General features: G+C 37.3%; 3 protein-coding genes across 4 annotated transcripts; 1 reads left to right on the top strand and 2 right to left on the bottom strand.

The window, feature by feature from the left end:
- Positions 1-280: 280 nt before the first annotated feature.
- Positions 281-11,025, bottom strand: LOC129455399 (sialin). Its single transcript, XM_073858326.1, has 12 exons — positions 10,765-11,025; positions 9,008-9,066; positions 8,723-8,863; positions 8,411-8,635; positions 8,096-8,329; positions 7,833-8,007; positions 6,290-6,408; positions 5,993-6,154; positions 5,718-5,850; positions 3,541-3,688; positions 1,766-1,856; positions 281-1,673 (listed from the first exon to the last, which is right to left on the bottom strand). Exons 3-12 carry the CDS (start codon positions 8,816-8,818, stop codon positions 1,521-1,523), a joined length of 1,536 nt encoding a protein of 511 aa, XP_073714427.1. The 5' UTR covers positions 8,819-8,863; positions 9,008-9,066; positions 10,765-11,025; the 3' UTR covers positions 281-1,520.
- A 106-nt stretch (positions 11,026-11,131) lies between these two features.
- Positions 11,132-16,451, top strand: ppt1 (palmitoyl-protein thioesterase 1 (ceroid-lipofuscinosis, neuronal 1, infantile)). The gene is made up of 10 exons (XM_073858327.1): positions 11,132-11,264; positions 11,602-11,728; positions 11,914-12,016; positions 12,098-12,225; positions 12,301-12,371; positions 13,519-13,621; positions 13,730-13,818; positions 13,889-13,989; positions 14,081-14,152; positions 16,067-16,451. Exons 2-10 carry the CDS (start codon positions 11,607-11,609, stop codon positions 16,187-16,189), a joined length of 912 nt encoding a protein of 303 aa, XP_073714428.1. The 5' UTR covers positions 11,132-11,264; positions 11,602-11,606; the 3' UTR covers positions 16,190-16,451.
- A 2,146-nt stretch (positions 16,452-18,597) lies between these two features.
- cap1 (CAP, adenylate cyclase-associated protein 1 (yeast)) lies at positions 18,598-27,839 on the bottom strand. Of its 2 annotated transcripts, none has more exons than XM_055220723.2 (13): positions 27,684-27,839; positions 25,606-25,716; positions 24,350-24,450; positions 24,169-24,246; positions 23,906-24,049; positions 23,484-23,569; positions 23,289-23,394; positions 23,032-23,200; positions 22,536-22,708; positions 22,223-22,346; positions 20,157-20,239; positions 19,903-20,046; positions 18,598-19,816 (listed from the first exon to the last, which is right to left on the bottom strand). In XM_055220723.2, exons 2-13 carry the CDS (start codon positions 25,712-25,714, stop codon positions 19,733-19,735), a joined length of 1,401 nt encoding a protein of 466 aa, XP_055076698.2. In that variant the 5' UTR covers positions 25,715-25,716; positions 27,684-27,839; the 3' UTR covers positions 18,598-19,732. The 2 variants fall into 2 exon arrangements, with proteins under 2 accessions (XP_055076698.2, XP_055076697.2); XM_055220722.2 differs by lacking the exon at positions 27,684-27,839 and adding an exon at positions 26,418-26,704.
- Positions 27,840-27,890: the final 51 nt, after the last annotated feature.

The following is a 27,890-nucleotide window of genomic DNA, read 5'->3' as shown; positions in this document are numbered from 1 at the left end:
ATGCGCCCTCTGCTGGCCGTTTCTTAATCGGAAGGCTGCAGCCTCCGGAGGTTGCAAGCTTCATACGTCATCAAGCATACGTCATCTGGTTTATTTAAGCATTACATTCGCAAGTCATAAGCATATTACAACAATTTACGATTAACTAAGAATAATAGTCAACTTTATAATTGTTATTATTCTAAATTAAGAAATATGCAGCCTGCAAATGCGACCTCCGGAGGCTGCAGCCTTCCGATTGAGAACAGGCTATGGCAATTAAAACTAAATGAAACGGTGATTTTGCATAGGCTTATAAAAACATTTATTATTAAGATGGCGTACATTTTCTTGTAATTCTATTTTACAGTTACCAAATACCAATTACACATTTTTAAAAATTAACAATGCATTGATTGTGCATTTAAAGCATATTTGAGATATTCATGTTATTTAAAAAGTGCTGGCTATTGTACCTAAAAAACAACAACAACATTCTTAAGGTATTTGATCTGCTAAAATACAATCCTTAAGTCATTCTTTTACAGAGGCATCTTTGCAAGTTTGAAATTAAAATTAGGTTACAAATCATTACAAAGAAAACACAATTTAAAAAAATAAATAAACTGGTTTAATAACACCATGTTACCGTTCAAATATTTAAATTAAATAAACCTTCAAGTTTATATTATTGTTTTATACCAGAGAAATAATTTACCTTAAAAAAAAAAGATTCTATTAAAAAATATGTAATAATAGCTAGCACGCATAGCTTCATTTACCAACCCAATTAATGCAATATAATTATTTAAAATTCATAAACTACAGAGGACTTAACGGCAACAAAAGAAAAATATTCATTAAAGTGCTCATTATAGTATTTCCCAATGTAGTAAATTATGGTTATGCTTTAAAATCGGTTCTACATTTGTGACAAAATTGTAAAAGCATGAAAATGATTTTAACCTTGGTTTAACAGTGCTATACAGTGCTCCCTGTATAGTTCAGTGGTAGAGCATTACATTACCAACACAAAAAGTCATGGGTTCAAACTCAGAAACACAAATATCGATTAAACAATGGATAGCTTCTAATGCACTATGGGGCGGTTTTCCCAGACAGGGATTAGACTAGTCCTAGACTAAAATAAATGTAAGAACTGTCCAAACTGAAAACAACTTGTACTGACATATCTTAAAATACATCAGTGCCCTTCGTTTTGCCTCAAAATGCACACAAGTAAAGTTTTTTTGTCCTGGCTTAAGCTAATGTCCGGGAAACCACCCCAAAAAGTTTGGAAGCATTTTAAATGCCAAATGCATATATGTAAACAATGTTTAATATGGTGTCAATTCCATTGGATTTTTTTGTGTTTAACAATGAGTAGAATGAACAACACCCTTTAAAGCACTTTAATCCGTCATTTAAAAGCCCTGAGTGAAATATAGTGAAGAAAACCTGAAAAGTGTGTGCAGTATAGTTTTACGTGTATGTGACTCAAAATAAATCACATTTCTTATAAAATCAGGAATGTTTTGCATTTAACGGCATATATCTGTCTCTGCCTCCTGATCTGTCCCGGCCCAGCTTTGAATCTTTCCAGTGCCAAAGATCACAAAGAAGATTGCTCCAAAAGCACTCACTGCTCCAGACAACCAGAACACATGATTCCACCCTAAAACCAAGTGCTGTTTCTGACAGAAGAAGGAGAACAAAGTGTAAACATGACTTAAAAGTGATCCCTTACTGAAAAATATGTTTTGTAAAGTGTAAAAGTACAGCTCACATCTGTGGTCAAGTACCCCACTACAATTGGTGCAACAACACCAGGGACGGTCCCAAACGTGTTTGTGATTCCCAGAAGTATACCCGCATACCTAAAGAAAAGACAAACAAAAACACTTTACAGGGAGTGCAGAATTATTAGGCAAGTTGTATTTTTGAGGATTACTTTTGTTATTGTACAACTACAGTGCTCTTGGTCAATTCAAAATGTTAACAAACCCTCAAACCTGAACATTTAAGTAGTAAAAGTGAAATTTTGGCTTTCTTAAGAGAATATTTCTATGTACATCATTATTTGGCAACTATTAGTGTGCAGAATTATTAGGCAACTAAATGAAAAACAAAGATTTTAACATCTCACTTGTTTTTTTCACCTGTTAATAAAGTGAGAATAACAAACAAACTCTACATTTACAAAAAAATTAATAAAACAATAAAAAATAAAACAATATATAGACTCAGTGACCAATATAGCCACCCTTCTTTTCGATAACAGTCACAAGCCTTCCATTCACGGATTCAGTCAGTTTCTTGATGTGGTCTGAACCAACATTTTGTGCAGACGCAACCACAGCCTCCCAGACACTGTTCAGAGAGGTGTACGGTTTACCTTCACTGTAAATGTCCTGCCCAAAAAGGGATGAAAAGGTCCCAATAGGGTTTAAGTCAGGTAAAGAAGGGGGCCATGTCATTAGTTTTTCACCTTTAAGGCCTTTACTGACCAGCCACTCAGTTGAGTACTTTGATGCATGTGCTGAAGCGTTGTCTTGCATTAAAAAGTCTTATTGAAAGATGCAGATTTCTTCCTGTACCACTGCTTGAAGAAAGTGTCTTCTAAAAATTGACAGTAGGACTGAGAGTTGTTTTTTATTTCCATTTTCAACCCAAAAAGGTCCAACAAGCTCATGTTTAATAATACCTGTCTGTGCCTGCCTGCCTGTAATGTAGAAGACACTTTCTTAAAGCAGTGGTACAGGAAAAAGTTTGCATCTTTCAAGAAGACTGATTATTTTGTAAGACAACGCTCCATCACATACATCACAAGTACTCCACTGCATGGCTGGCCAGTAAAGGCCTTAAAGGTGAAAAACTAATGACATGGCCCCCTTCTTCACCTGACTTAAACCCTATTGAGACCTTTTCATCCCTTTTTAAGCAGGATATTTTCAGTGAAGGTAAACAGTACACCTCTCTGAACAGTGTCTGGGAGGCTGTGGTTGTGGCTGCATAAAATGTTGGTTCAGACCAGATCAAGAAACTGACTGAATCCGTGAATGGAAGGCTTGTGACTGTTATCGAAAAGAAGGGTGGCTACATTGGTCACCGAGTCCACACATCGTTCCATTTTTTATTGTTTTATTAATTCTCTTTGCAAATGTAGAGCTTGCTTACCACTCTCACTCTATTAACAGGTGAAAAAACAAGTGAGATGGTAAAATCTTTGTTTTTCATTTAGTTGCCTAATAATTCTGCACACTAATAGTTGCCTAATAATGATGTACATAGAAATATTCTCTTAATAAAGCCAAAATTTTACTTTTACTACTTAAATGTTCAGGTTTGAGGGTTTGTTAACATTTTGAGTTGACCAGGAGCACTGTAGTTGTACAATAACAAAGGTAATCCTCAAAAATACTACTTGCCTAATAATTCTGCACTCCCTGTATACTGGCATATAGGGTTATACAGTATGAATCATGCAACAAAAGTAGGGCCTGCAAAGATTACTGATTGTGTAGACTGATACAACTTAGTCAAAAAGCATTGGGTTTATACCGTGGAGCAATATCAATCTGGTTAATGAAGACTCCAGCAGCACTGAAACCTCCAAACGCACTGGACACAGTGAGAAAAGTCACGGCCAGAGCGCCACTACAGCCTGAGAAGCCCACAGCAACCAGAAAAACAGCGGGCAGAAACAGACCTACAGTCCAAAGACAAAGTCAAGTAATAAAATCACTAATAATCTCTATTACAGTTTACAGCAGCACGTACCCTGATGCATCTATTCATTTTAAGCAGAAAAACATTAAAAAAAAATTTTGTTTAAGACAGTAAATTCATTTATATTAAAATATCAGATATCTATGTTTTTAGAAATATAGTAAACATTGTAGCCACCATATAACTGAATGACACTTTTGTCTTGTTATGGTGCCTGAAAACAGGGATTGCTCTTTTGACTTTAGGGGACATTTCATAAGACTTTTTAAACATGTCAAATAAATCTTTGGTGTTCCCAGAGTACATAAGTGAAGTTTTAGCTCAAAATATCATATAGATCATTTATTATAGCATGTTAAAATTGTGACTTTGTAGCTGTGAGCAAAAATGTGAGACTTTTGGGTGTGTCCTTTAACATTCAAATGAGTTGATCTCTGTACCAATTGGCAGTTTTGTGGGGCGGTATTATCCCCTTCTGACATCACCAGGGGAGCCAAATTTCAATGACTTATTTTTCACATTCTTGCAGAGAATGGTTTACTAAAACTAAGTTACTTACTGGGTTGATCTAATTCACATTTTTAGGTTCATAAAAGCACTGGGGACACAATTAAAGCACTTAAACATGAAAAGTCAAATTTTCATGGTATGTCCCCTTTCAATAAAATGTTTATAAATATTTTTGAAGTAAGGATAACCTTACAGATGTCTCAAATCTCACAAGATGTTTTATAAGTTTATTAAGTTTTCTCTTCAAAGATTTTTATATATATAATAATGATCTAGTGAAACTGCCTGACATTACTATCTACTCTTACTCATAATAAGTTCTTTTTACTGGCAAAAAATGTACTACATATTAAATTTGCTATTAAAGGACAAGTTCAGTATTTTACACTAAAAGCCTGTTTTCAGATTGTTTATGATGAAATAGAACAGTTTTGACTGAAATTTGGACATATGATGCTGGCCCAAGAATTTTCGGGTGTTTCTTGTATCACCTCCCACCTCTATAATGGCTGTATAGGTGCACAGGAACAATCCTTCCTAAAATGCATTAAACTTTCGTTTACAAAGACGTGAAACTCACCGAGTGGTCAGGGGTGTTCACTGATATGCTCACACAAAAATCGCTGCAAAAGACGCATTCCAACAGGTTTCATTGTAGTGTTTGTCCAACTTCATTGACTTGTATTAGATGTGTAGTGATGTACGGTATTACTCCGCGCCGGGAACCTTGTTTGTATTCTTGCAATTGGCAAAGGCGGATTACCGCCACCAACTGGGCTGGAGTGTCTATTATTCAAGCTCTCAGCAGAAGAATGTACGGGTGTGACGCGTTTGAAAAAATAGGTCCACAAGTTTACAATGAATGGTAAAACACCTGTTGGAAAGCATCTTTTGCAGCGATTTTTGTGTGAGCATTTCAGTGAACACCCCTGACCACTCGGTGAGTTTCACATCTTTGTAAACGAAAGTTTAATGCATTTTGGGAGGGATTGTTCCAGTGCACCTATGCAGCCATTGTAGAGGTGGGAGGTGAAACAACAAGCACCCCAAAATTCTCGGTCCAAAATTTCAGTCAAAACCGTTCTATTTCATCATAAACAATCTGAAAACAGGGCTTTAAGTGTAAAATACAGAACTTGTCCTTTAAATTATTAGCAAATAATCAATAATCTAATCTTCTATATAGCATGTGAAAGTCATTTACATAATCACATGTTTATATGATCATGAGGTGCTTAAACAAAGGTTAATGTATACAAGTTTATTGTTTCCTCATGAACAGTATAGATATATACATGTCAAAGCCTATCATTATATTCTTTAAAAAATATATGTTTTCGAGAATTGCACTTAAAAAAACATTCCTCCAAACTTCTCATTTTTTATTTTAAGAACATTTTTATGAATCCGACCCCAGGTTCCTCATGAAGTATACAGAAAGTAACTGAATGACTCAGCAGCAAATCAGCAAGGACAGTCAAAGCTCACAAATCACATACCGATGAAAGTGAAGATTTTTCGGACAGCTGTGACACTCATGGCCTTCCTCTCCAGAATGGAGTCTGCCAGCACACCTGAACTCACTGAGAACACCCAGCCACCCAGATAGGGCAGAGCAGAGAGAAACGAATTCTGAATAACAAACAGAACGAAATACATTTATATTTATGCATTTGGCAGATGTTTTTATCCAAAAAAGATAGATTTGACCTCTGATTTGCACATATGTAAACCCAGAATAAATATTCTCACTGATTACACAGATTTATCTCACCTGCTGTATATTAAAGTGGAGCACAGTGTCCATGTAAATAGGAAGTGAAGTGAGCAGTGTGTAATAAGACCAGTTTGAACACATCTGTGAAATGATAATGGCCCAAAGAGGAACAGAGAAGACCATTGATCGTAAAGGCACTGACCAACCATGTGCTGTCCCCTAGAACAAAAACAAATATACACAACAATATATAAAAGCCTGATCACAAATCCTGTGATGCCTGATCAAATGTATAAATAAATTAGATACAGGTTACACTTAATGCATAAACTCAAAACATAACTTTGTTCATACCTGTGGACCTATTGAGGTAACTATGTAATTTTTCTCTTGGTCACTAATTCTTGGGTGAGATCTGGGTTCATCTGACACCAGGATAAACCAAAACAGTGCCCAAAGGCAACCAGCACCACCTGGTGGTAAACAACAACACAAGCACGAAAGTGAGAAATTACATGTATATATATATTAAAGGCACGGTGCACAATTTTTGAAAAACACTTTGGAAAAGAGAGTTGGGCCGAGTACCAAGACACACTTGTAGCCAATCAGCAGTAAGGGGCTTGTCTACTGACATCGTTGCCTGGGTTGCGTATGTATGGGGCGGGTCTATCAAAAGAAGGTCCAGATTCTACTGGGGTAGGGGCGTGTTGTTTAGGTGATGTCAAATATCAACATTGGCTTTCAGAGATCATGGACCCCGCCTTTAAAGGGCACCTATTATGACATTTTAACAAGATGTAATATAAGTCTCTGATGTGCCCACAATGTAGTGATGGGAGAAACGAAGCTTTTCGAAGCTTCGAATCAATTGAACCAATAGCTTCGAAAATTGATTCAGTTTTTCGAAGCAGTTTGAAACACCACACACGCTGGCGACCCCTGCTGGTCAAAATAGAGTAAAAGCAGATATGGCCAAACATTTGAAACTTTTTTTTACAAAATAATAGCAAGATTTTTGTTAAAATATGTTTTAAAAATTATTTTACTTAATTAAGACATAGTTAAAAGTGTATTATGTGTTTTTAGCTTTATTTAGGGCAAACAAATCATTAAAACTAAGTACCCTTTTAATTATGCACATTTTTGTCATTAAATCTGTCTATAAACAAAAAATAGACAAAATGGCAGTGTTATTAGTCAGAAGGATGAATGTTTTATGAACTTTTATAATAAAACTGACCAGAGTTCACCGAAACATATTAGACACTGGTCATGTGATCAACTCCCCCTAGTGGTGAACCATCGGATTTTCGAAACGTTTCGAAACAGTTATGACGTAATGAAGCCTCGTTCGCTAAAATCACGTGACTTGGGCCAGTTTGAAACACGCTCTGAACCACTGATTCGAAACAAAAGATTCGTAAATGTTTCGAAGCCTCATGAAGCAGTGCTTCGAAAACGACCATCAGTACCAGAATGTGTCTGTGAAGTTTCAGGTTAGTTTCAACTCCTCACTTCCTTACAAATAGACAGTGGGTGCTTTCAGTTCAAATAGATCTGATTAATACAGTCTGAGAAAATAGTATCTAGTGGACAAAGTACAACTCACTGAGGGTGGAAACTACGGTAATGCAGGACTGTTAGGGTGCGGGGCTTTATCAATGTGACCTCATATTGAAAAGAGAATCAAAACGGCATGTCTAATGAGACTGCTTTGATCTAATGGGGATTAAAAAAAAGCAGCAGGTGGATTTTTTCCATCGTAGGGTGGTTGTGTTTACAAACACACATTATGTCCAAACACATTGTAAAAGTGGATTTTGCATAATATAAGCCCTTTAATACGTGTTGCAGTATTCAATGCAATGGTCTTGAGTGTTTAGCAGGAGCTCACCACAGAAGTAGAAGACTGCTGGCCATCCCAGATTATGGCAGATGAAGCCAGTGAGAGGAAGAGATACAAAGGCACCAAAGCTTGATCCAGCACCAGAGAAGGTCATCAGACGAGATCTTTCCAATGGGGGAGCCCAACGGGCCCACATAGCCATCATGGCAGGGAAAGTCACACCCTGCACATACAAAGAACTTGATGTTTGCTTAAATACTTCAAGAATCTGGTAAAACATTTTTGTTTTAAAATTACAAATGTTCCCTAACCTCCCCAAAGCCTTCCAAGAAGCGTAAGGCAAACAGCCAGTTGGCTCCGAGCTGTGCTGACAGTGGTGTCAGAAGAGTAAGGACTGCTGTTCCAAGTACACCTCCTCCAAGAAAGATGCTTCCTCCGAAGCGTCCCGACAGGTACCCTCCCGGGATTTGAGTAAACAGATATCCAAAAAAGAAAGCACTTAGCAGCATTCCCTGTGTCGTGGAACTCCATGCGTATCTTGGAAACTGGGAAGATAATTTTGATTATAAAAGAAGAATATTCCATGGAATAACCAGGAAAGAATGTATGTCAATTATATTTCTTACCCCATCTGGCTGAACTGAACTCTGGCTGCTGTTGTCTATTGAATTATTGGGTACCGGACATTCATTCGAAATATTGCTTTGAATCGACTGGTTACCGGTGTTGTTAACCATGGCAACCATAGCAACACTGAGATTTACACGCAGGCCATAGACCACAGCAAAGCCAAAGAACATCATAACAGCCAGATTGCATCGTACCGAGCAACATTTGGGAGGAACTGCAACACATTTAACAACATTTAGTAATGACAAATTCATATATTGTATATGTTTACCACATAAAAGATGGAATGTGTAAGACTAAAGACCAACTGTGATTTCTTCAACTTCTTTTTTAAGAAGTGGTGCCGTGTCGCTGTCTTGGTCATCTGAAGTTGTATTAACGGAGTAACCGTTTGGTAGAGCCATGATCACAAACAGTTAAATATACACCAAGCGTAGCATCCACAGAACCTGTGACATAAACAAGGCAGATAATGCAATTGATCTAAAACACATGTTTGACACAACATTGACTACAAGATCTATTAGACTCCAGTCATATTGATAGTAAAGTCTGATATGTATTTTTTTTCTAAATTAATAACAAATACTCACTCAGATAGACAGCATGAAGTCTTGTAGAGCAGTGATAAGGATGTGTGAGTGTACGGAGACTGCAAATCAGGGGCGTAGGCAGAAATTGTATTTTGGGCGGGCCGGGACAAAAGTGAGTGGGCCAATAGTTTATCCTAGAATAAAATGACTTAAATAATAATTAAACCTTAGAGTAGAAAAAAAGAATAGACAATCTGCAAAAATAGTGACATCTTTCCTTTGCAATTTTCGGCGAAGGCAATAATAAAACACTGTCTAAACATGTTCAACCAACACATAGCTCAATAAAGGCTAGACAAACCAGGCCAGGCAGTCTTATTTAGGCTAGTCAGTAGTGCAAAAACAGTTCACCTGAAATAAAGTAGGCTAAAAGTAAAAGGAAATTGAAATAATGAAAACTCTCAGCAGAGCACGGTTTGAAATAAATAACAACACACTGCCTAATTTATATTAAATCAACCATATACAGTCCAATCAGCCTGGTGGAAATTAAGCTTTTGTGCCAAAAAATAGCAACTCGTTTAAATTAAACAATGTAACTTAACCTATAAGGCATACATCTATACACAACACACCACTTAGTTAAATCACTTCCCGAGCAAAAATTAAGGAAATGAGTTAAACAACAGGCTTACCTTTGTTGTTTTCATTTTACAAAACAAGACGGTTTAATGTTGAAAACAGAAATGATCTCATTATAGTCCAAAGAGTCACAGAGTTATTTTTCAAAAAACAAAAGGCACAGGTTTTTGAGGCGAGTAGTACTCATGGGTTGTACGTGGTTCGTCAATTGCCGTTAGATCGCCGGGTCAACCTGTGTCAGGCTGACCGGGAGAGCGCACTGGAACTGCCGCCAGGAAGCAAGCGGCAACCGGCGCCACCAGCGCGCCTGACTAGCCGCCTTGTGGGTTGATGAGTCTGAAGAACTGAGCTGGTAGGACTCGGTAGATGGAGGCAGTGGCGTATCGTCTTCCTCAACTCTTGCTTTTTTAAATAACACATTAAAGAAACTTTAGCCATTATTGTGGCAATTTTAATATTAGCTAAAAAAGCAGTTAGCAAAGTTAGCTGGCTGGCTGCCAGAGCCCGTCGCTCCCCACAGAGTCTACCTGTCAGAACCCCTTGCAACCAATTACGTTCCGGAGGCTTCCTACAACTTGCTTTAACAACTCCATTTTATTTAGAAAGCAAATTATACACACACCGGTCAACAATAAATCAGGATTATATTAATATATTTTCTTAAATACATTTGAATAATAAAAATAAACAAAAAATGTATTTTGATTAAACTTCCCTGGGCGGGCCAGGGAGTTATGTGGGCGGGCCAGTGCCGCCCTGGCCCATTACTGGCTACGCCCCTGCTGCAAATTGACAAATCTGGTTTTAAATTTCCATTATCTTTAGAGCAGAACATAAGCTTGGACACTCATGACTGCAAGTTAACCCTATATGATCAGATTTCTGCTGACAGATATTACAAGTGTTTATGGAGCGGATCAGCTGACAAGTAGTTGAAACATCTGCCACCACAACAGCCAGCATCATCATGCATGTTTAAAAATCATCATGACAGGTGACTTTTTGGTATTACTTTACAATAAGGGTTTACTATTATCTACATGAGCTAACATGAGCTATGACAGCAATAAACAATATTTTTACAATATTATAAACATTAGATTTATTTTTCAACATGCTTAATACGATATGTTATGGATAAACTCGCATATACGTTACATTCTTTAGTCACGTACCTTATGTAGCTGAATTTTGGGTGAGAATGGATTACTTCTTTAAACATCCAAACCATCTTGAACAAAAATCCGGAGCATCCGGTAAATCAGAAAGATGACGCTTTTCCTGGCCCATACACCCCATATTGTCACCAAACTTATTTTTCTATTAAAACATATATATTTTAAAATAACAAACTATTCACACCGGTAAACATTTATGTTGTCGCGCCACATACATTCATTGTTTTGGCAGAAACGTTGCCTGGTCACATGATTTCTTGACACTTCCTGGTTTGAAGAAGATCCGCGATGTGTTCCGACTTCATGCGGCGCTGCGCAGATCAATCCGCGTATGACATCAATATAACGCGAGAGCGATTTAAAAGTGTGCCTTCGAATCGCTCTCACGGTATGTCTATGTCATCAACCGATACGTTTGCGCAGCGCCGCACGAACTCAAACACGCCCACTGTTTCCTTTATGTCATCATGTGATCGTAGTACAAGAAAGTTATCACAGTAAGTGCACAGCCTTATTTTACAATATCTTTCATACGTGTATAACTACAGCTTAGCTATATATAACAAAGATTTCTCGCTGTATAACTGTAAAAGTAAATGAAGTAGTCCACGTTAGCGCACAGTTCCTGTCTGCATTGAATGCTACGTAGCTTTTCTTGACAACATATCACGTCACCGCAGCTAAATTAGTGTTAATCTGTTTTTAATCATATGAAACTGCATTTGACTTTTTAGTGGGTGGCGCATGAAACACAGCGGGTGACTCACTTCACTTATTCACTTCCGTAAAGGATATAAATTCTGTATTTACGTTAAGTGCATTCTTGTTTCGCAGCAAATATGGGTACATCAACTGAGTCACGGCTTATCTTTGTTTCTGGATGTCTGCTGTTGCTGTTTGGGTCCTCGTGGGCATCTAACGACACCACCCCTCTGGTTATATGGCATGGCATGGGGGACAGACTTTTAAATGAAGTTTAGGCATGACTAATCAGTCTGCTGGTGAATAACAACCTGAATAATTTAATAATCTCAGTAATTTTGAGCAATGCCCATAAAATGTTTTCCACATTAGAAGAAACAATTCAATTGAGTATTGAGTGTACAAGCATTTAATTGTCACCGTGTATGTTTTTGCAGGGGACAGTTGCTGCAATCCACTCAGCATGGGTGCAATAAAGAAGATGGTGGAAAAAGAAGTGCCAGGGATTTATGTGCTGTCCCTAATGATCGGCAGCTCTGTCGTACAGGTACAAACACTTACGAAATGGCCATTTTGTGTTGATGTCATTTCAAATCAAACTGTTTAATTTTGGTTGCTTTCTTTACAGGACACTGAAAATGGCTTCTTCATGGATGTTAATGCGCAGGTGTCATTTGTATGTAATCAGTTAGCCCAAGACCCAAAACTGAAGGAAGGCTACAACGCAATGGGCTTTTCCCAGGGGTCACAGTTTTTGCGAGTAATAATTTATTGTAAATCATATCATGTCATTGTACCTTTCTGTTTTTTAATGGGTTAATATTTCATAAGGCGAGCTGTTGCACAGCGCTGCCCATATCCACCAATGAAGAACCTCATCTCGGTCGGTGGGCAGCATCAAGGTAATATGAGTCTCTCTTATTGATGTCTCAGAATCACATTTTTAAATTGTTTTGATACAGAACTAACATTACTTAAGTTTATTACGTTGTTATTATTATGTAACATTGGTCACAACCTATTACTGCATATAATACTCATTGTCATGGCCAACCAATCATGGCTTACTAGAGGTGGGTGATTCTCACGAAAACTTGGTTTTAAAAATGTCAAGCATGAAAATGTAAAAATTGCTTAAATTTACTTTTTTTCCCACCAGACATTGAAAAACAAAGTCTGGAGTAAATGGGAACATTCATATAAAACTTTTACTTATCATTTAACACTTTTTGTAACATAATTTAAAAAATTAGTCCTAAAAAATCTCATTATCGCAACAGTCAGAAAACATCAACACTGACATATTTTCAAAATGACATGACAAACCTGAAAGAACATAATTTGGAGATTCCGCACATGCATTTAAAATCAAAGTATTATGCTTCTATTAATTAAATTAACATTTAATAAGCATCTGTTGCGGTAATGATAATCAAAATGTCGTGTAAGCATTCTGACAAGACAATATTTCAAATTAACTGTAAAAAAATGATCTTACCTGGTAGCCATCTTGAAGTAACTGGTCCATGTGCTTGGTCACTCAAAATCAAACTTTATTAAAATTCTGTATGTGTGCTTAAACTGTTCTCAAAAAGTGTTGCGGAGGATGAGAACATCAGGCATGGACACATCATTTTCCAAATTTTTCTTCATTGTTATTATACATGAATATTCAGTAAATATTTTTTCTGTCATCTAAAGTAGTCTAGCAAAACATCCATTTATTTTTTTCTTAATATTTTGGTGTTAATTTGATTAAATTACAACATAACGCATGTTCAAACACAGCCGGACACATTTCGGTAATGAGAATTTCAGCAGAAAATGAGATAAAATTTACAATTATAAATTCTTATGTTGAAATCACACATTGTGCAAGTAAAAACACAGTATTGTGTTAATTCTGATGCTTTTTAATGTTACTATATTACACATTTTAAAGCTAAAATCATTAGTGCCGTGGTGTTTCAATGGGTTCGTGAGAATCACCCAGGTACTTATTACTGTAATTTTAACTCTTGTTTGCTGTTCCTCTTTTTTGCTTTCAAGGGGTATATGGTCTTCCACGATGCCCTGGTGAGAGTTCTCTTATCTGTGACTGGATTCGCAAGGAACTCAACTCGGGCGCATACACAGATCTAGTTCAGAAACAGTGCGTGCCTGGACAATCTTAACAATCTTATTCATACTTTCATCGTAAGTTAAGTTGAAGTGATGCAAGCTACCAGTCAATAACATTGAATGTATCATTTCATTTTAGCTTGGTGCAGGCACAATACTGGCATGATCCCCTTAATGATGACTTGTATAAAAAATACAGCCTATTCCTTGCCGACATTAACCAGGAGCAGGGTAAGTGATCTGACATTTTTATTGGAAAATTGTTGTATTTTTTGTCTGAACTAATATTAATTCTTTTAGGGGGTGAATGAGACCTACAAGAAGAATCTGATGTCTCTGAATAAGTTTGTCATGGTTAAGTTCCTGCGGGACACTATGGTGGATCCTGTGGATTCTGAGGTATGATGTGTTATATTAGTAGTGTTTATTAAATCTTTTCTTTCTAAATTAGAATAAAATTGCACATTTGCTAACAAAATTTCTTCGTTAGTGGTTTGGCTTCTATAAACTTGGTCAAGCTCAAGAGATGGAAACACTACAGGAAAGCCCCATATATAAAGAGGTAAAGTTTTTTTTTGTTACAATAAATTTATGCAACCAAAAAATCTGCACCAAATTTTACCATGTCCTTTATAATCATACAAAGTGTTTTCACCTTCCTTGTTCTTTTATTGGACATTCTGGCTAATGTGACACTGCTTTTAGCTACCAAGAAGAGTCTATTGCACTAATTTTCATCAAAGTACTTATAAGGAAGTTGCGTCACTCTGCCACCATTTTTGCAATGTCTCCAGATCTTGTAAGAACAAGACAAACAAGACCTGTCGATTCTGTGCATGTGCAAAGTCCCTCTCCCAGAGGATTCCGATTGGCTCTTTTTACTGGTAGGCGGGACAAGAGCGATCTCCCCCATTCATATCAATACCAGTGACGCATCTTTTTAATATGAAATGTTTTTGTTTTCATTTAAACTTTTGTTAACACTTAGAATAAGGTTGTAGTTGTTAAAGGGACAGTTCACACAAAAACGAAAATTATGTTATTATTTACTCACTTTCAAGTTGTTTGAAATCTGAATACATTTCTTTGTTCTGCTGAGCACAAATTAAGATTTTTAAAAAATGTAGCCAAGGAGATTTGGGCCACCACTGACTTCCATAGTAGGAAAAAAGTAATACTATGAAAGTCAATAGCCTTTTTCACACAGTAATTTCGGTAAATTAACATGAATTTACCAGTAAATACAAAAATGTGCTGTTCACACACGCAGTGACGTTCCGTCTTTTTACCAGTAAGACATCATTCACACATCAGTATCAAAATACAGGTAAACTAGGTGAGAAATCGGAAGTTACCTGTGGCGTGCGGCTGGTGAACTCAGTGTTGTATTTGTTGTAAACAATTCACATCCTTAATATCGATGGTACGTATTTTGTTGTTTTCACATTTGTGGCAAACGCAGACAGTTGCGAAGCTGCTCGTGACCAAACAACATTGCATTAGGCAACGAAACTGCATCTTAAACAACAGTACTGTTTGCACATTAGGCTTCACAAAGGGGGTGCTGAGGTCGTCGGCAATTTGGCAAACAGATGGTGAGCTGTTTTAAACAACTTAAGTGAAGAAATGTGGACGTTAACTTCATGTGTGCTTGACTTTTAAAAAGCGTGTGTGTGGAAACGTCCGTAAACAGTGCGTGGGTAAACGCATCATCTGTATCAAAACGTTATGATTGGCCCGAAGCTGTCAGTGCGGTCTGACATCGTCCGTTCTAAATGCCGGTAATCTATATTTTTTGTTCACGCATAGCGCTTGCCGGTAAGTTACTGGTAATCTTACAACCTCTCTTACTGGTAAATTGACAGCACTAATTTACCAGAAAGGTTCTGTTAACACATGACCTGTTAACGGCAATTTACCAGTAAAGACTGTATGTGTGAAAGGGACTATGGTCCCCTGGATCTGTTTAGTTACAAACACTTAATAAAAGTATGGAACAACTTGAGAGTGAGTAAATAATTACAGAATTAAAATTTTTTGGTGAATTATCCCTTTAACAATAACTTATGCATTTGCTAACATGAACTAACAATGAACGATACATCTACAGCATTTAGTAATCTTAGTTTAAGTTAATTTCAGCATTTATAAATAATTTTTTTAATCAAAACTTGCAACTGTCAAAATGAACATTTGCAAACATTAACAATTTGCATGAACTAACTTTAACAAGGATTATTAAATGCTAAAAAAAACTATTGTTATTTGAGAATAAGTTCATGTAAGCCAATGCATTTACTAATGTTAACAAATACAACCTTATTATAAAGTGTTACCCACTTCTATATTATACATTATTAAGTGTATAACTCACCAACCTACAAAATAAAAAAATACTGCTTATTTGTTTGACTAGTTTAAATAAGGGTGCATATACTGTAAGGGTTGATGATTTATGTGTTTTACTTTTTGTCAGGATCGTCTGGGATTAGCAGTGATGGATAAAGCAGGAAAGCTTGTGTTCCTTTCCACTGATGGAGATCACTTGCAGTTCACAGACGAATGGTTTAACCAAAATTTACTTCCTTATCTACGCTAAGCGGGGTGACACAGTGTCCAATGAGAGCTTACGTTTACATGCATCTGCTGACTGTAGCATGTTCCTAACTACTGTTTCTGAATTTTATATATTGTCTCGTATTCCGGCCAGTCGTCCTGCTTGTTTTATTGCACTGATCTAATTTTACAAAATTTCTTCCGAACAAATTCCACATTTACTTAAATGAAAACATTATACTTATTGTAATTTAGTTTTTATTTCACATTCGCTGATCAATAAAATTTGATTCTAATGAACCTCATGATCTTTATTTTATTTATTCACAAGCACCAATGTAAGACTAGTTATGTGCAAAAGATTATTAAATGCTTTCAAACATAATTTCATCACCGTGGACTGAAAAAGTAAGGATTATTACATTGCAAGACTGTAATGTGAATGATTGATTTTTAAACTGTATTTCATAAACTCATGCTAAAGTGTTGATCACAAATCAATGTTTTAAATTTAGCTAACAGTGGATGTCATCATATGTCTTTTAAAATATAACACAAGCTTGCTTGCTTTTCATTTTCTATACAGTTTGAAGACAATAAAGCCTAAAAAAGACTATAAAACACTTAAGATAAGATAACATTGCATTTGGTAACAGTTAATGCATTAGTTAACACGAACTAACAATGAACAATATTTCTATAGCTTTTATTAATTTTAGTTTGTTCATTTCAGCATTTACTAATACATTGATAAAATCAAGCGTTGTATTACACTTCCGCCTGGATTTGGCCTTCCCAATTTCAAAAGCTTTCCATACCCACATGCAGAGGTGTACATACAAAAGTTTGGTATCCTTGTGCAGGAAACCCTTTGAAATTATATAAAACACTGTTGAAAGTGCTAAACTATGTTGTACATTGTGTGTTGTCAGTCCTCTAATAAACACAAAAATAAATAGGCGTTTTGATGTTTATTTCCTAAATTCTGGGAAACCTTCAGACAGTTTTGTTTGATTCCAGCAGTTGTCAGCTTACAGAGGAAAAATGAATTCATTTTTTCTCTATCATAATCTATGCAAACGTTATTATATTCCAACTCAAGGGAGAAATAATACCCTTTTTGTATTCAATTTCCGCCTAAAATATTTGAAGTGTCCCCATAACCACATACAGTGGAATAAAAGCAATATCTTTATATCATTTTACAGAAAACCCTTTGAAGTTACATAAAAGCTGTTTGTGACAAATTTTGTTATTTATGTTGTTTTTCATATGATGAAACACCAAATTTTCTTTTTTTATGTTGTAAACACTGTCTTTGAAAGTGAATAACTCTGGTTCTGTGTGCTCTAGCAGACTGCAGACAGTTCTGGTTGTTACCAGCAGCAGACAGTAAACATCGAAAAAAAGAATGAACTCTTTAGCATGTCGAATTCAAAAGTTATTCTTATTTTACTGAAGCGTGTGAAAATACATTTTTCATATAAAAATACTTTTTTGTTTTGCACATATAATAAATAGCAAGGGATTATTCATGCACACAACCAAAGAAAATGCTGTGAATTGACACATTTTTTAGAGTAGGACTTAAAAGTGCAGTGTGTAAATTTTAACGCCATCTAGTGGTGAGGTTGCAAATTGCAACCAACGGCTCAGTCCACTGCTCTTCTCTCGCTTTTAAAATGCATAGAGAAGCTATGGTAGCCACCACCAAAAAATATAATCGACGGAGACGTTAAGGGCTTTTGTAGAAACATGGCGGCACAAAATGGCGACTTCGGTGTATGTAGATAAAAACGTCTCATTCTAAGGTAATAAAAACATAACGGTTCATCATAAAAAGTCATTATACACCCCTGATTATACAGTTTTGTATATCATTTTGCATTTCTGTCAAGAGATCCTTTTAAAAATTACACACTGCACCTTTAATATTAAAAATGGTGTATGTGATGATAATAGAACAAAAATAATGATGTAGCATTATTACTTGCCCATGTTTGTCGTACTTGAAAAATATAAAATATGGAAGGAATAATTGACAACGGACCATTGAATTATAAGAAAATAATGCACACCCAAGGTGGTAATGTGCGTCGTGCCGTTACACCGTGAGTGTGCATTATTGTCAAATAATTCAAAGGACTGGAGTCCTTTATTCCTCTTATATGAACCACAAACATCGCTCTGGTGCCTATTTTTAAGACATTTGACAAGTTAAGTGTGCGTTTATTGAAAAATAATCAACACCCATGGAACATTTCTCAGCCAATTCAACAGCCCTGTGGTATAACATTACTTAATGCACCATGAACTAACATAAATAACTGTATTTACAACTAATAATGAATATATGCTGAAAAACTATATTGTTTGTTCATGTTAGTTAATGCATTTACTATTATAACATTATTGTAAAATGTTACCTATAAATTAAGACACATCAAAGACTCAAGAACAGATGTTATTTATTGCAACAACTTTATTGTTTGTTCTCCTGTACTCATGAAAATTTAACTTGGCCAAATAGGAGAAAAAGACAACCGATACAAAACAAATTCCATACTCATGATCTTAAAATTATGAAAGGAAATGATTAAGAGGTTTAAATCAAAAGATAAACTAGTTAAAGCATGTGGTGAGATCAAGAGGTGGACACAAGTCGTATAAAGCCAATATCTGTACAAGTTATTACAGCAGATAGTCTTATCAGTATCAGACGAGACAACCCTTAAATTCAACATTGACAGTACCACAAGCATCAAAACATTATGCTTTACCTGTATCTTTCTCCAGTTTGTGCCAACAAAAAGCATTAATAAGCTTTCTACACCCCTCCATTATGAACTATGGAATGTTTTAACTACATTTTTTACTACAAGGAATGAGCCATGTGTCTGGAATACAAAACGAAATGAAGCAATAGAAAAAGGAGTATTTCTATAGTCACTATTTTTCTAAACATCATTCAGTTTTAACGTCATGATTGAAATGATCTGTGATCCTGCACGTAACTCGTTTTCATCGCCAATTAGCTCTCGAAGATTTGACACAAATCTTTAGTATAGTTACTCCTAGAAAAATGAATAAAGTTACAGTAAATGTCTTAGTAAGTGGTCATCTGAAGAGGGACATGTGTGTGCTTCAGGTCTAAATTGCATATGTCAAACAGAAACTGCTGTGACCGCCCCCGACCCTGCCCTTGACCGTAAAAATCAAATGGAAAAATAAGATAGAAATACAACAAAAAGATAAAACGACCTGCTTCTTTATTTTGGCTATTCATGTTGTTGTTTTTTCAGCATAGCTATATGTTAAAAAAAAACGAAAAACACCTTAACTGTTGGCAAACGATTTCAAGTGCTGTGTTTTATCAATTGGAATGGAACAGAATAAAGTCCTGCCACTGGCTGAGCAAGTGCTTCTGGTAAGCAAGCAGTCGTTTCAGTAGCTGATGGGAGATTTCCGCTGCGATTGGCTAAAAGGAGTGTGGACCTCGTTGGCATTTCATTCAACTTTGTAGTTTAAGCTCTTGGTCAGTCAGGTAGGACACTGCAATGGGGGTGGTCTCGTGCAGGCTGACGGTTTATCCGGCGATCTCGGTTGCCGTGGTGACCAGCTTGCTACCATCCCATACAGTTTTGAATTGTTCAGGAACTGGGATCTCAGTCTGGAAAGAAAACATAAAAGCAATGTGCCATCATCCTTGTGACAAATCTTTATAATATTTCATGTATAAATCCCTTGTGCGCTTACATATTCTCCATCTTTGTTGGGCACCAGGACGTTCATCTCGGAGCTCTTAGCGCTGATGATTTCGCATGACAGCGAGTCTTTACTCAGGTAAACGTGGCAGCCATCGGTCTTGTTGATGGAAATGGTTGGCACCTTACCCATTACCTGGACAGACAACAGAGATTCAGCAAATAAGAAGGTGCAAAACAGAAGCCAAGTGCCAAGACAGCACATAAAGCATTTTGTTGAGAATTGTAAAGCGTAGAGATACACACCTGGACCTTCACATCTTTACAGTTGATCACCTCAACAATACCCACCACATCATCAAACACAAGACCCAGTTTCTTACAGTTATCTGCAACGAAGCCATTGAAAATTATGAAACCGTTTTAATACCTATACAGGTCCCAAAAAGCATTTAGAAACTTAAAATATTTAATATTAAAATGAATTGTTTGCATTCGTATGCCGCATGACTATTCTTTTTGAGAACGACGTGTCTTTTCCCAATCAATAAAAGTAAACGACATTAAAAAAATCTTCTTTGTTATGTTACACAAAAAATTAAACACACACACAAATTTGTGATTCGATCAACCAAAAGGTGTAAACAAAGCCTCAGTGTTTCCCAAACTGGGGTTTGCGAACCCCCTAGTGGTTCACAGGGGAATTGCAGGGGGTTTGTGAGTTGATGAAAAAATAATCAATTATAATTAAATCTTAAAATGTAAATTAATAATTATTATAAAATAAAAAATCTAAATAAAACACTTACAAAAATATATATTTAATTGTTTATCTGCATGTCATGTGACCATTACACTACAATATATCACAAAACGGAGAACTCATGCAAAATTAACATACATGTTATTTATGTACTAAAGGGCTCGTTATAGTCGTGCATAGGTCCTATGGCGTAGCCCCGACGGTGTAGGTGCCGCGTCGGTTTTCATTTATACTTTTGCGTCGCCCTCCGCGTCGACGTGCAAACACACGCGCAAACCGCTAGTAGGCAGTATCCACGCGTGTGACCACAGTAGCAGCGCGACCGTCAGAGAAGAAGCAGCTTGGCAAGTTAACCCACAAACGAAGAAGAAACAGCAACTTGTTGTGTATGATTTGAGAAGACCAGAAATGATGAAGGTCAATAAACAGTGACTTGTTGCAGTTTGAGTTAAATCCTGGACTGAGTTTTCACCGTCGCAAACGGAAATACCCATGATGCAGTTTTTTTACCTGACGGGAGGGGTTCTGGTGGAACAATCACAGCGCTTGCTGTCCGCGTAGAACTGATGCGCTGTTAAAATTTTTGCGAGGTGCTGGTGCACATCAGGCTACGCACAGGCTACGGATAGAACTTACGCACAACTATAAATCGGGCTTAAGGGTGTCACGATTTCGTTTTTTCTTTCAAAAATAAATGTAAAAATCGAGAATCGAATGGAATCGAATCGTGGCCCTAGAATCTGAAATGTAATCGAATCAACGATTTGGAGAATCATGACACCCCTACTATGTACCAATAAAAGAATATTATCAGATTAAGGTCCAATAACAGACAATAATAACAACTATGTATAATACTACTGATAAAAATGAATGAAAAAAAGTTTTTGAAGTTAAACATTACTGAAATATTTGCTTAAAGTCTCAGGGGGTACTTCAAGTAAATCATTTTGTGGGTTCGGCTGACAAAAAAGTACCCGTGGTCTAAGAAGTGATGTTTTTTTGTTTGTATGCACCCGGATTTTATAATTTGTCAATTGAATAATACATTTTTTTTAATGTTGTCTATAAGCCGCGTTTTTTTCATAACTTGGCTGGTGCTGCGTCTTATAGTCAGGTGCGCTTTGTCAAAATTATTCATACTGACTTACATTTATGAGGCAAGAGACAACATTACCGTCTACAGCCGCGAGAGTCCGCTATATGCTGCTTCTGTATTTATGTAATTCAATGGATTCTGTAATGTGGAATGAGGAGTCTGCGAACTTCACGCTAGTTGGCTTGTTTGGTTAATTTAGACTATTCAACCTTCCAGGTAAGTTCTGTATGCTATGGATTATCGTTTAAATAACTGATAATATTACTTTAACGTACGACATCTATAGAGCCTGCTGTTCTGTCTGCTATTGTTTAGTTGAATAACTTGCCTTTCCAGACTAAATGTCTGTTCTTCGGCTTGGATTTTGTGAAGTAATTTTCTAAATAAGCGCGACGTATAATCCACTGTGACTTATATATTTTATGAATGATGCTGCTTATTCTCCAGTGTGGCATCTATTTAGGAATATGACACAAAGGGTAAGTGAACTGATGGTTGATGTGTACATACCTAGAGTAATGGAGTTGATCTTTCCCTTTACTTGTAAAGTGCTGTTGTTGCACTTATAGGCATAAACCACTTGTTTCAGCTCCGTGTCACTGATCACAAGACCATGGGCACCTTCGTGGTTTTCCTGAAAGGAATGAAGGCAACACAAGACATTAAGCTGGTCTATTGGCTAGTGTTTCTGCCACTGGGTTTTCATTTACACAAGGATTCATAATGTGTCCCTTTTTGAAGTCCCAAACAAACATTTACAAAAACATGTAAATATAAAAATAATTTCTGCTGCATACACAGACTGGCATACAGACTCACTTACCACTTTCCACTTCTTGCCATCCAGCTCCAGAACAGGGGGCAAGGTGCGGGCTGGACTGGCTTTTACTGAGGGGTTAGCAACGAAGGGTTTGGGTCCAGATGCCACGGGACCTGCTTGGGCTTTGAGTGCAGGATTCTTATGGGTCTTCTGGTTATCAGACACATGCTTCAGTCCTAAAAAGTAAAAAAGGAGGGGATAAAGACATACCCAAAATGTATAACTGTACATTCAATGCGAGAATTGGCATGTCTATAGTTCTCAGCAGTTTATCTTCATAATAGATTTATTTGATTTTTGCACCGAAGCCTGCAGTGACCTTTATATAAACACTGACGCTCCCATTAAAGCACATCAAGTGGAAAACTAGCATCATTTCCAATCAGCCTAAATAACCATTTAATATTTCAGTAATCATGCCTTAAAAAAATGACCTGAATGTTTTGTGGTGCCCCCAGAGCAAAAACACACCCATGTTTGATACTGTCAAATTAGGTACCTTTGGTAATATCAGCTCCCTTGTTGATGGAGGCAAAGAGAGCATTGTGACCGGGTGCCCCTGAGCCTCCACCTGATGACAAGTCCATTGGGGGTGGAGGAGGGCCTGGGGGAGGTGGGGCTGGAGCTCCTCCCCTGGGTGCTGCGCCGGAGGCGGAGGCAACCGGACCCTGTGAAACCAAACAGACAATTTGTATCTTTTCCAAGCCTTACTGACAGAATTACAAGGGATAAAATGATCATCATAACATGGCTTACGGTCTTGCTCCAGCTCAGTCCAGTGGTGTGGTGCTGCTTGATGTAAGCCTGCAGCTCGGTCCAAACAGACAGGTAAGCACTCACCCAATCCACATGAGTTTTATCTCTGCAAAATCAAACAAGGCAACAGATAAAATGACCAATATATGACATTTTACAGTGCATATTCAAGTTACTTACACGGCTGATACATACTTCTCCTTGTAATCCTTGAGCACACGGTTTGTGTAGAACATGGCAGCGTCCTGCATCTCCTTCACATAGGGGCCTGGCTTTGGTGCCTAAAGCATTTCAAAAGAGAAACATGGTTACTTCTCTTTCCAGTATAAATAAGTCCGCGAAACTCAGACACGGCAGGAAACTTGTAAACTTAAGAATGAGGACGTTGATTTGTCCAAGTAAACTGTCATACTTTTATAGTGTTTCAATTACGAGAAACAATATGTAACAACTAATGCACTCGGCACAGGCTGTGCCAGACTATGGGATTGAGTAAGTGCACTCGATAATATCCACTACCATTTCGGAAAAAACACAAAAAATTGCTGTGCCCTCATATAGTGCACTATTTAAGAGAATAAGTAGCTATTTCGGACACCATGTCCATGTCTTCTCACCATGGCGACCCAGCCGAGGGCAGGGACGCTCTCGCTGACTGCAGAGAGGTGGTTGAAGAAAGGTGAGGAACGGCTCTTCTCTCTAAATGACTGCACCTCCTGGATTACTTTAGATACAGGTTCCAGCATAGAGGTCAGGACAGACTACAAGCAAGATGCAGGAAAAAAAAAGATAAATTTTTGAGTATTGAGGTTAATAGTAAAAAAATGCATTATTCTAGCACTACAACTATGAGTGACTAATATAGCGAAAGGACACTTACATCAGAAGGTTTTTGAGAAGAGGAGGCAGTGACCAAAAGCTGTCTTTGACAGGAGAACGCCTGCTTCATCATCTCCGCCTTTGAGACCGAACAAAGGATGAAAAACATGAAAAAAGCATCACACTGGAGTCTTTATCAATGTACACCAGAGATCAGGAAATAAAATGACAGCGTTTCTTACATGCTTTTGGACGTCACCCCCTATCTTTTGACTGAGGGCAATGTACTGTGCCACAGGGCCAGAGATCAAGTTGTCAAAGGCTTCAACATACGCTGCCACCGCTGTGAATACAAAATATATTTTGATCTCGACCAGCTTTATTTAAAGGATTAGTTCGTTTTCTTTTAAAAAAATCCAGATAACCCACTCACCACCATGTCATCCAAAATGTTGATGTCTTTGTTCAGTCAAGAAGAAATTATGTTTTTTGAGGAAAACATTCCAGGATTTATCTCATTTTAATGGACTTTAATGGACCCCAACACTTTTAATGCAGTTTAATATTGCAGTTTCAACGGACTCTAAACGATCCCAAACGAGGCATAAGGGTCTTATCTAGCCAAACCGTTGTCATTTTTGGCAAGAAAAATAAAAAATATGCACTTTTAATCAACAACTTGTCTTCTTCCTCCAGCTGTGTGACGAGCCAGCGCGATCTCACGTAATGAAGTAGAAAGGTCACGTGTTACATATATGAAACGCACATTTGCGAACCATTTTAAACAATAAACTGACACAAAGACATTACTTAGTATCATTCCACATACAACAACGTCGGAACGGTCCTCTTTCTCCACACTTGTAAACACTGGGGCGTAGTTTCGACATGTCAAGAGGTCACGGATGACGTAATGTATTACGCGAGCTCACGCTGGCGCGTCACAGGGGAAGACGTGAAGTTGTGGTTTAAAAGTGCATATTTTTTCATTTTCTTGCCAAAAATGACAATCGTTTCGCTAGATAAGACCCTTATGCCTCGTTTGAGATTGTTTAGCGTCCTTTGAAACTGCAATATTAAACTGCATTAAAACTGTTAAGTGTTGGGGTCCATTAAAGACCATTAAAATGAGAAAAATCCTGATATGTTTTCCTCAAAAATTATTTTTCGACTGAACAAAGAAAGAAAGACACCAACATATTGGATGACATGGTGGTGAGTAAATTATCTGGATTTTTTTAAGAAAATTGACTAATCCTTTAATACGTAAATTCACCACACACAGTTTTATACACAAGCGTACTTGATTTCCCTATGACATAACAATGTGGTTTTCCAGCAGTAGCCTGTGGGCATCCAGGACAGCTGAATGTAAAACAAACCCTTAAGCTAGTGGTCCAAATGGATTTAAATGTGTTCATATTTTATTTTTTTGCATACAGTGCATATATGACTAAGACTTTGCATCTTGGTGTGATAATTTTTAACAAGTAATTACCTCCAGATCCAGCAGCAGGGCCTCCTCCACCACCACTACAGCTGGACATGGACTCCAGGCGGCCCACGGCCACCTCGAGACGCTGTACTAGACCCGCCAATTCTGCCATGCCTGATCAGTGAGAGAGAAAGAGGGAGTTAACTTGAATAGTTCAACAACAATAGGACGTGCCATGACATGTTGAAAACATGTGCAGGAAAAAATACCAAATTCCACAAAGATACAGAAAACAACACCCTTGTCGTGTCCGCATCCTACGCAACATAATGCATCTGGATTGAAATGTACACACATTAGGGCCTTTCTTTTCGATATACAAATGTACTCAATACACAAATAAAAGGAAGTAGCCCTTATTTGCCTGTGCTAGGCAGCTTTGCCCTGCAAGTCAATAATCTCACATTTTACTGCCTGCATGTACACACAGTCGCACACGCACACTAAACAGGTAAAATTGCATAACAGAAACCTGATATGTGAATCTGATGGACTCCCTTTCACCCGAATGACTCTGGTGGTAAGCACAGGTGTGCACTGCTTCCAATTAGAGCTTACAGCAATTCCCCAAGGAAAACTTATTTGCGACTCCTTTTGAAATGACACATTTCCCAAGACGCCTTAGCACTAAACTATTAAAAGCATACTATTAGTTTAATAAATGCCTGATGCATTGAATAGCAGCTGTACAGAGAAAACAATACAGAAGACAAACTGGAAAAACAAAGTCAACACCTGAATTGTATTTGCAATTTAATACAATAATAACTATTATACTAATAATGATAAACATACAAGATTCCTTTCTAACTCACCATCACTAGCAGGTGTTGTTTCTGAATGCTCAGGCGAGTGGAAGCAACAAAGCATTTTTTCAAGTATAGGCACATAGGACTACTATCAAAAAAACATTCAGCTTTGGAGAACAAACCAAGAGATTTAAAACTACTAGTCATAATTGTTCAAGTAAAGCAGCATTAATTCTGTTCAAGTCAAGTAAAACTAGTCAAATTTCTCTCTCTGCTACTCTCCCCTCGCATTTTAAGTAAAATATTCACATTCAAATTAGAGTCATTTGACTATTTTAGAGTAAGGCTGCCTCTCGATTTTAACTAGCTCCTTGTTCTCGATAGCCTTTCCAGGAAATAAACTGAGAAGATGGTAATATTATCTATCTCACGGTTTTCTAAAATGCAAGATTCTGATTGGCCATTCGAGCCATTCCAAAGTTCGTTCCAATGTTCAAATAGAGCTAAACATTTATAGCACAGGAAGTCATTTAATTTATTAATTATGGTTAAGTGATGTTTACATGGAGAATGAATTATATTTGGTCTGTAAATGTTCTTGTATGATGGATGTAAGTTTCTGTGATACAAACCCATCACATCTACAATCTTGCACACACTAAAAAAAATAAAACACAAGATAACAAAAAAGGTAGGCCAGCTTCATTAAAAGTCCGAAAGCAATGTTAAAACATCAAGCATATGCGTGTCTAGTACGTTTTTGTACATAAAACAGGTCACTTATGCATCAAGACAAGTAACTAGGCCAAGTCACATCCATTCTCAAGCGCAAGGTGAGATGTGCCACATTTACATAGACATACAACCAACAGCCGACTGGCTTTCCTGCCATGCAATCAAGTCATTGGCCATCGTTAATAGGATTCCAAGGGTATATAATGCAAAACGCCTAAAGATTGTATGCGTTGCAGTGATTTGAATAAATAGTCTAGGCACTCGAGACATATGAACAATATACGGAAATAGCGTAGCGAGCTTGCGTTAAGATTTCGGTGCATTCATCTGCGCTGAGCTCTGCAAGATCAGGAACTTTACCAGCTGACGCTTTACCATGATCGGCCTACATAGAAACGCATAATAAAAACCCATTTTGTTATTAAAAAACATAAAACCAGGTCTTTTTGAACGACAGATGTCCGTTTCAGCTGTCATGATTTTGCACCGCTGAAGCGCACTGTCAGTCATAAACAGATTTCCGCCGGCAAATCGTTTCACACAGAAATTTAATAAGACATGCAAAGCATTTGGCAAACGTGAGCGTTTTTGTCTTACCGTCTCAGAAATGTTATTATTGTCCTGTGTAGTCTTTGATGTTGTATGGGTGTGTTATCTGCGTTGTCTTCCTGTATGAGTGTGTTGAAGTTCCCAGCTGTCACCGCGCGCCGTTTCCGCCCAAACTCCACCAACTGCTCCACTTCCTTATAAGGACAAAGGAGAGAGAACGAGGCAGTGCAAAACAGAAGCTGTGTGCGGCTTTGT

The sequence above is a fragment of the Misgurnus anguillicaudatus genome, chromosome 20, assembly GCF_027580225.2.
Source record: "Misgurnus anguillicaudatus chromosome 20, ASM2758022v2, whole genome shotgun sequence".
NCBI lineage: Eukaryota > Metazoa > Chordata > Actinopteri > Cypriniformes > Cobitidae > Misgurnus > Misgurnus anguillicaudatus.
The sequence above is the reverse complement of the archived record's forward strand: the minus strand, read 5'-3'. Positions and strand labels throughout refer to the sequence as shown.

Bases quoted from the DNA above. Each gene is read 5' to 3' on its own strand.
- ppt1 (XM_073858327.1), top strand. From the start codon at position 11,607: ATGGGTACATCAACTGAGTCACGGCTTATCTTTGTTTCTGGATGTCTG. The intron at 12,017-12,097 runs GTACAAACACTT...CTTTCTTTACAG, and splicing joins TCGGCAGCTCTGTCGTACAG to GACACTGAAAATGGCTTCTT. The intron at 13,990-14,080 runs GTATGATGTGTT...TTTCTTCGTTAG, and splicing joins TGGATCCTGTGGATTCTGAG to TGGTTTGGCTTCTATAAACT.
- LOC129455399 (XM_073858326.1), bottom strand. From the start codon at position 8,818: ATGGCTCTACCAAACGGTTACTCCGTTAATACAACTTCAGATGACCAA. The intron at 6,409-7,832 runs GTGAGCTCCTGC...GTTTACCACCAG, and splicing joins AGCAGTCTTCTACTTCTGTG to GTGGTGCTGGTTGCCTTTGG. The intron at 1,674-1,765 runs GTGAGCTGTACT...TTCTTCTGTCAG, and splicing joins TGGGGTACTTGACCACAGAT to AAACAGCACTTGGTTTTAGG.
- cap1 (XM_055220722.2), bottom strand. From the start codon at position 26,472: ATGCTTTGTTGCTTCCACTCGCCTGAGCATTCAGAAACAACACCTGCT. The intron at 23,395-23,483 runs GTATGTATCAGC...TTGATTTTGCAG, and splicing joins CTCAAGGATTACAAGGAGAA to AGATAAAACTCATGTGGATT. The intron at 20,240-22,222 runs GTATGTACACAT...GCTTCGTTGCAG, and splicing joins GATCAACTCCATTACTCTAG to ATAACTGTAAGAAACTGGGT.